The 8,847-nt window shown below is 42.4% G+C and overlaps 1 protein-coding gene across 1 annotated transcript; it reads left to right on the plus strand.

Annotated features, from left to right (window-relative positions):
- Positions 1–4,218: 4,218 nt before the first annotated feature.
- Positions 4,219–5,166, plus strand: LOC100769684 (olfactory receptor 2V2). The gene has a single exon (XM_035450516.1). The coding sequence runs from the start codon at positions 4,219–4,221 to the stop codon at positions 5,164–5,166; it is 948 nt and encodes a 315-aa protein (XP_035306407.1).
- Positions 5,167–8,847: the final 3,681 nt, after the last annotated feature.

Here is an 8,847-nt window from a genome sequence, read left to right on the forward strand (position 1 = left end):
AGTGTGTCACTGAAGGTGGTCCTTCAGGTTTCAAAAACCCACATCAGGTCCAGGTTCTCTGTCTGTCTGATTTCGGATCAGGATATAGCTCTCAGCTACTTCTCCAGCACCACACCTGCCTGCTGCCATGCTCAAGTAGCCATGATTATAATGGACTAAGCCTCTGGGACTGTAAGAAGTCTCCAAATTAAATACTTTCCTTTATAAGAGTTGCCTTGACCATGGTATCTCTTTAGGGAAATACTGACTAAGACAGTACCTCAAGCTGGTCTTGAAATTTTGAATGCTGGGATTGCAGTATGGATCACCACACCTAGCCAGTGCTCACATTTGATTCAAGTATGATATCTCATCAAATTCTCTACATATCATTGGCAATGAGTAGACATAGATTGACTTTGTGAGGGCAGAAAAAGGGCAGGTTTGAACAGTAGTTGCAGAAAGAACGTAGGTGACAGCCACAGATAGAGATCCTATCATGGCCCCTGGGGCTCACAAGGATAAGGTGATAGAACACCAAGAGACTGGCCCTAAATTTCTCTATTCCTGAGCTCTGGCTGGCCCAGAGAGTAGAAACTCTGGGTCGCTTTCTTCTCTCTGTCCCCACTGGCCTTGGGCCTGCTATTATCTCCAAGCTCCCTCTTTGGGTGGGTTTAATTGTAAGCTTGGGGACTCTGGTTCCAGAGCGGGCATTGGTGGGCTCTCATGAGAGTTCCTTACTCAGTCTTTGTATTAAGCTCCTGTGTGAACAGTAGGAAGCAGATCTGCAAGGCAGGTGAGAGACCGATGACTGAGGGGGGCAGGCAGCCATCAGTGAGTGGCCTCCAGTTCTTAGGTGCTGGTTCTGATCTGTCACTACCATCTCATTAACTCAATCTATTTCTCCTTCTTTCAACTTTCTTCCTTTGCTTTGATGCATAGTAATTACACATATTTAAGGTATTGAGTATAATATTTTAATATATACAATATACAATGATCAGATTATGGAAACTGGCATATCCACCACCCCAGATATTTGTTATTTTGTCAACTTTCTCCTCATGAGAAGAGGCTGTTCATCTGAGACACGCTGTCTGAAATAGGGTCGCTAGGGTGGTGTAAACATCCACAGCCTGGCTCAGAGGTTGATGTGGCTGGGGAAGGAGATCAGATCTGTGAAGAGCAGCTACTTCCTGTCCTTTCACCTAGTAAGTGAGAGCACAGGAAAATAACAATGAAATTACTTTGGTAGAAGTTCCTTCACTGAGTATCTGTGTTGAATTTGTTTTCCTGAAGGAAACCCAATGAAAGGTGAGTAGGGTCTCTTTCCTGCCGACCCCCCAACACATGCACCCCCCCACACACACACACACACTTTCTCTTTTGTAATCTCTATTACCGGTAACTGATTCATTTTCCCCTTTCTATTTATATATCAGCATATCCTCTTCCTTTTCTTGTCTGCCTCTCTCAAGGGCTCATTGTTGAATTTCTTCTTTTTTTTAGTGAAAGGAGAGGAGAGACGAAGAGAGGAAAGGAGAGAAGGAGAGGGGAGGGGGGGTCAGAGGTAGCATTTTCCAGGATGTGGGGACAGAGCGACAGCTTAGTGGATTCTGTTCATAATACCAGAAAGAAATGCTATTGTTCTTATTTTTCATTTCGAATGCATGTGTGAGTCTGGGCTGAGGCTCAAGAGGCATGTTTGAGATCCACTGATTTGTGGGTCATCTGGAGAGGTAACCAGAAGGACAGGTGTACTTTCTGACTCCTATGCCTCAAGCTCTTTGTCATCACTCTGAGAATTTGTCCTGAGTCCTGAAGAGTCAGACATGCACTTTTAGTGCTCACCTATACTTGAAATCTGTCTCAGTGAAATGATGAGAAGATTCAAGTGTCATAAACTGTATTGTAGTCACTGCATATGAGTATTTTGCCTCACAGGAAACCAATTCTGCTCTTCAAGATTAATAAGAGCATCTACACATGTCCATCATTTGGACCAGAAGGCTTTTGAATGTGCCAAAAAATAAGAGAAAGAGAATTCAGTTTTCTAATTGATAATTTCTCCCAGAGAAGTCAACTTGTTCTCTTAGGATATGTTTTCCTAGTAATAACCTGATGTAATGCAAAGTGCCTATACTGTAGTTCCTCATGCAAGGCAATATAGGCATCTCTTTAGTGCATGTGTCCTCGTAAAGCATCTATTTGAACACTGAACCACTGCATGGTCAAGTGGAATGATTGATGTGATGATACAGGGAGCAACAGTTGACTGCGACTTTTTAGCAACTACAAACAGCCTATCACTAGGACGGAAATCATTGCCCCTTCTCTGAAGAATAAAGGCACATTCATAGTCTCAAAATATTTAAGACGTAGCTATCGGGTCAGTGAAAATCTCCATCTGTTCTGAGTGATAAGATTCCTGGTTCACGCTCATTGGAACTCACCTTATTATACCAGCGACCAGGCCCTGAAACTGGCCCTTGAGACCCAGTGGTAGGTTATGGTCCCTATTGATTTCCATTCACTAGCGTCCATGGCCTCATGTGGTCCCTTGCCAAAGTGGATTTAGTAACTCAGATCTAGTAGTTAGAAAGCTGCAGTACTGACGGAGTGCCATTTCTCACTTTAGCTGGCAGGAGACTTCAGCTTCCCCCAAGGGTAGAGTTCTCAGCTTTCAGATGTTTTATCCTTGGAGACATTAGCTACATTAGCTATGTCCACGCTATGAGGTACCCTGTGAGAGGAGAACAAAAACTGCCAACAGTTGCATGAGGGATCTTGGAGTAAAGCCTATTCTGGTCATGCCTTGGCAGGAGGGTATCTGGCCAACAGCCTGACAATAACCAAATGATAGGCTCTACACTAAAAAGTCACCCAGCTAAGCTGTACTGGGGCCATTAGCCCTCAGAAACTGTGATATAATTAATGTTTCTTAGTGTGTTTCACTTAAGTTGCTAAATCTTGGAGCTATGTGTCATACAGTGCCAGACAGCTAACACAAGATTAAAAGGGAAATGTTTCACGGCTGTGCTACTGGCAGAACCATAAAAATGCCTGACACTTCCTTATTACAGTGCAACAACCCTGTGTTCCTACCAATAGAGAGACGAGGATCGGGGGTGGGGGGTGGAGAATTAAGAGTTTGAAGCCAGCCTGAGCTATATGTTGAGGCACTATCTAAAAAAATTGAATAAATAATAATAATAAAACAATAAGAAAAAGGAAAAATAATGCCTAATAGTGATATTCAGAATTAATATGCAAGAGCAATTGGAAGTATAGCTACAAACTGATCAGAGAAAGGTTCGAAATTTTTTATGGTACAAATTGTGAGTCAAAGTAAATATTTTCCTAAGTCACAAAAATACCTGGATATACCATTGAGGGGAGCCAATGTGAAAACGGTCAGAGTATGAAGTTAGTATTAAGAGCTGCAGTCAGGATCTACCACTCAATTCTTTATAAAATTTTTTAAATTTTTTTTAATTTTTTATTAATTGTTTTGTTTGTTTGTATAGTTTTTTTTTAAAAGACAAAAGTTAAAAATCATGTTATAGGGAAAAAAAAAAAACCCCAGATGGCCTGAACTTTGATCTCCGTCTCACCTTCATGAAATTGGGCCAACACCCAGAAAAGATTTGTTCTTTTTGTTTGCCCCTGGTCCAAGTGTATTTCACGATGAAAATTTCATTCCAATAATTGGCTTTTTTTTTAAAAAAAAAAAAAGACATATTTTTATCTGGCCAGTGTTGTGCGTGCACGATTTTGAATCCAAGCCAAAGCTTTTGGGGAGCAGAGGGCCAAGGCCGGAAATTCTATCTCTGAGTTCGAGGGGCCAAGCGCTGGTCTATAGAGTGAGTTCCAGGACAGCTTCCAAAACAAGACAGAGAAACTCTGTTTTGGGGGGGGGGCATTTCTATTTGTGCTTGTTCATATAAAATTAGAGAATATCACTGGCTCCTTTGTAAGAGCCTCTCCATTTTAAGAATGGAACCCACTGGGAGAATGCTTATCTAGTGTACACGAGACTCCTGGTAGAATATTTAGTACAGAGATAAAGAAGGAGGTGGGAGGAAGGGAAGAGGCGTGTGTGTGTGTGTGTGTGTGTGTGTGTGGTGTGTGTGTGTGTGTGTAAGTCAGAGAGAAAAAAATCAGAGGTTGGGAGGGAGAGAGGTATCAATTAACTAGTCTTTCTTTGTGTTTTCAGGTGACCTGCTACAACAACTGGGCATGGTACGGTGGCTGAACCAGTCATCCACATATGACTTTATCCTCTTGGGCATCTTCTCCCACAACCCAACTGATCATCTTCTTTTCTCTGTGGTCATGCTAGTCTTCACAGTGGCACTCTGTGGGAATGGCCTCCTCATCTTTCTCATCTACACTGACCCCCGACTTCATACTCCCATGTACCTCTTCCTCAGTCAGCTCTCCCTCATGGACCTCATGTTGGTATGCACCAATGTGCCAAAGATGGCAATCAACTTCCTGTCTGGCAGGAAGTCCATCTCCTTTGTGGGTTGTAGCATACAAATTGGCCTCTTTGTCTGCCTCGTGGGGTCTGAGGGACTCTTGCTGGGGCTCATGGCTTATGATCGCTACGTGGCTATTAGCCATCCACTTCACTATCCTGTCCTCATGAATCAGAAGGTCTGTCTTCAGATTGTCGGGAGCTCCTGGGCCTTTGGGATCGTAGATGGCCTGGTGCAGATGTTGGTGGTAATGTCCTTCCCCTATTGCAACTTGAGGGAGGTGGACCACTTCTTCTGTGAGATGCTTTCCTTGTTGAAGCTGGCCTGTGTGGACACATCCCTATTTGAGAAGGTAGTATTTGTCTGCTGTGTCTTCATGCTGCTGTTTCCTTTCTCCATCATTGTGGCTTCCTATGCTCGCATCTTGGGGGCTGTGCTCCGTATGCACTCTACTCAGTCCCGTAAAAAGGCTATGGCCACCTGTTCTTCCCACCTGACAGCTGTCTCCTTCTTCTACGGGGCAGCCATGTTCATCTACCTGAGGCCAAGGCGATATCGAACCCCAAGCCAGGACAAGGTGGTGTCTATCTTCTATACGGTCCTTACTCCTATGCTCAACCCCCTCATTTATAGCTTGAGGAATCGGGATGTGATAGGAGCACTCCAGAAAGGGCTAGACCGCTGCAGGGTTGGCAGCCAGCACTGAACTCTGTAGCTGAACTCTGTCGCATCATAGCTGTGTGGTGACCAGCAAACAAACCCTTCTCCGTGCGACTCCGTTTAATCATTAACAGCGACATGCATGACAACTGCTATCTTGAAAGGGACTTTATAAACCCTAAACCAGTACTAACTACATCTCTTGTGGTGAATGGGTTTCCCCCTCTCTCTTTTGCAGAATTGTTTCTAAATATATTATAGAGGACAGGGAGGCTTTGTTAATTCAAGCGCTGAATGTCAGGGCATTGAGATTGTGTCCTTTATCATTTAAAGTTAGAATGTTTCCCTTACCTGAAGACATAACCTTTCTCACTAATGTTCAACTATTTGTTCAGTTTCTTACTTTCCAGGCAGTAGGATAATTTTGGCCCCTTATTGACACGTGTGATAATTTTTTTCTAATTTACATACTGTGCCATGCTTCATATTTGTTTATGAAGCTATCACTCGCCTGTTATTTATATAATATAGCCTCCCATGAGTGGCATAAATGAAAAACTTTCTAGATGGCAGGAAGCAAGCCTCTGGAGTTCTTTTCAGAGATGCCTCATCTTTATACTGTGAAACCTTAGGAAGACTGTTTCAAGGAATAAAAACAGAACGTTTTGCTGTTTATTTTCATACTCTGTATGTAGGACATAGTAGTTATACACGGGAGTGATGGATGCATACAGTCCGATAGCAAAAAAAAAAAATGCCACCATCTATCACTTTTGTTTTTACTTATTCTTGTCATTTTTTCCTTCGCTTGAAGTTGAATCTCAATATGGTACTCAAGGTGACTTCAACCACGTGGGCACTAGGAGTCTCCTGGCCCATTCTTGACTGTTTAGACTAAACTGTTTCCCCTCCAATAACACATAGCAAAATTTGAACTTTAACTCGATGTCACTTACATTTCAATTATAAATAGGACTCACATGCATCTTGCTGAGCTGGGCATTAGTTGTTTGTCCACATTCGCAATAGGATCATCTTTCCCTGGAAATTCAATTATCTCATTGAAAGCAGAGAGCGAAGTTGGAGGTCTGAATTGAGTTCTGGAAGTTTTGCTAAGTCACAAAAAGGTGCCTGCTCAGTCCCAGGCTTTGGTTATGGAGAAGAGCGGCACTGATAAGTACAATTCTGAAGGAGGGGGATGGGTGAGATGTAGCTCATTAGGAGCATGTCTGCTGAGCTTGTGTGGGTGCTGAACTTAATCCTAGCAGTGGCGAGGGGGACAGAGATAGAGAGGCAGAGACAGAGAGATTGAGAGAGACAGAGACACACACAGAGAGAGACAGAGACAAAGAGACCGAGATAGAGAGCCACCATGAGGACATGATATTAGACAGCCAAGCAAACTAACTTCTCTAAACAAACATTTTGTAGTGAACATGGTTATTTCAATGAACTTTGTAGGGGGTTTCCTTCCCTGGGAGCCTAATCATCAAGGGAAGTCCCCAAATAGAAGCTATTTTCCTTAGCCAGAAAACTGTCAGAATTTCCACTGTGGAAGTGTGCCCAACTTCCACCATTGGCCCCTTATTGACACCTCCTAGGTGGTACCCAATTCAGCAAACTAACTTTAATGTTTATAGTAGTAAATGTCTTCTGGTATCCCTCCTTATTCTTACCCCAACCATCTGCCTTCTCCAAAGTTTAATCAGATTCTCTTCTTCCAGGAAGTGTCCCTGACTAAACCCATGCACACTTACATCTCCCTTGTAGTTTTCATACCTCAAACCATACATGCTATGTACCAGCCAGAACCAGCCATCCACAAGCACTGAGCCTGTAGAATTAACTCATCCCTCTTCCAAGAAGACATGAATTCGCTGTAACGAGTTTTAGATAGCTGGCTGTGGTGGTACTTGTGGTGGATTTGTAGTCCCACATACTTAGGAGGCTGGGGCATGAGAGTTACTTGATTCTAAGAATTAACAAGACTCTATTGATAAATAAAAGCTTCAAATTTAAAAAAAAATAAACTGGGTATGATGACTAGGCTGACAAATGTCTGTTACCCCACGGCTCATGAAGTGGAGGCAAGACATTGAAAACTTCAGTATCATCCTCAGTTACAAAGCAAGTTCAAGGCTGACCTACAACGCATGAGACCTCAGCCTCCCAAAAAAACAAATAACAATAAAACACAAAGGACAATTCAGAGGATGTAGCTCAGCTGATAAACTACCTGCCTGCTATACACGAAGCCCTGGGTAGAGTGGTGCATGCCTACAATTCCAGCACTTGAGAGGTGGAGTCAGGAGGATTGGAAGATCAGCACAGCCTGAAATATTTATCTCAGTTTAAAAATACTAAAGCAAATACTTTTTTAAAAACAGTGTTAAAGAGTGTTTTTCCAACTTTTATCTAAGTCATTATAGTACTTGGAGTGTTCTTATTTTATCTGCTCCTTAGGGTATATGCTATGTGTCCACTGGGCACATTGATGGGCACATTTTCTGGGCAAATTGATGTTATTGTGTTTGTAGTAATGAATATTAAACCTAGGACCTAGACAAGTCACACAAATATCTACCCATGAGTCTTAAACCCAGGATCTGGATATGCTATGCAAAGATCCATCATGAGCTAATACACTTAATTCCAGACCAGATTTTCAATTGACAGATACCTACTCATCGGCTACTGGGCCCCGGGCATTTGTGGAGTTTTGAATAACAAGAGACTTCCATTTCTTCCAGGCATACAATTCAATTAACTAGACAGTTCTTCTTATAAAATAAAAGTCATTGAAATAAAACAGACTCAAAAAGATGAGCACCATGGTTTCTTCTGTCTGAAAAGAGCAGATTTTTAAAAATACTGGGTAGGGGGAGTCGATTTGGAAAGAGGATGGAGAGCAACGGGAAGAAGGAACAGGGAAGAGATGCACCCCTGCTCTCATGAAACATCCAACTTAGCCTTAGCAGATCACAAAAACACACAGAGACTCTTTGAACCACAGCTGCTAGGCAACAGATCTACCTGATCCTAGCAGAGATTCTGAATGCATGTTATTTATTATAGAAATAAATAATTATTGTCTTTTTATGTGTTTGGTTGTTTTGCCTGCATGTAGGTAGATCCCCCAGGCTGTTGTGAGCTTCCATGTGGATGCCAGCAATCAAAACCAAGTCTTCCAGAAGAGCAGCCAGTGCCCTTAACTGTTGAGCCTTCTCCGCCATCCCTAAGACATGCTAAGAGTGTGCAAAAATGAAGCAAGTATCCCAACGCCTGTGGTTCCCAATTCTTCAGTTTTCCTATGCTCTGATGCATATTCTTTTTCTCTGTGTTATTCCTTTGTAACTTTCTGAGATTGCAGTCAAGCACATTGATATTAGCTATGAAATTATTGTACCACTTATTTGATTGTTATAAGCATATCTTCATAAAGGTGGGGTTTTTTTGCGACATTTTCACCCAGACAGAAAACTGTGCATATTTGTTGTGCTCTACTACAACTAATCTGGAAATTCCAAGAGAGCAGGTGTCAGAATCTGTCACATTTGTCCCATGGTCCTGCCCTACCATAAGCCTGGAAGAACCTTTGTTCTTGGGAAGCAGAGGTCAAGGGGTCAGACATTACTCTTCTCAGCCAGGATTGGTCAGTGAGAAGATGGACTTACATGCGTGACATATAATGTCAAAAACTTCAGACTTTGACCATCCAGTTTACTGT

Source organism: Cricetulus griseus, assembly GCF_003668045.3.
Source record: "Cricetulus griseus strain 17A/GY chromosome 1 unlocalized genomic scaffold, alternate assembly CriGri-PICRH-1.0 chr1_0, whole genome shotgun sequence".
Taxonomy (NCBI): Eukaryota; Metazoa; Chordata; class Mammalia; order Rodentia; family Cricetidae; genus Cricetulus; species Cricetulus griseus.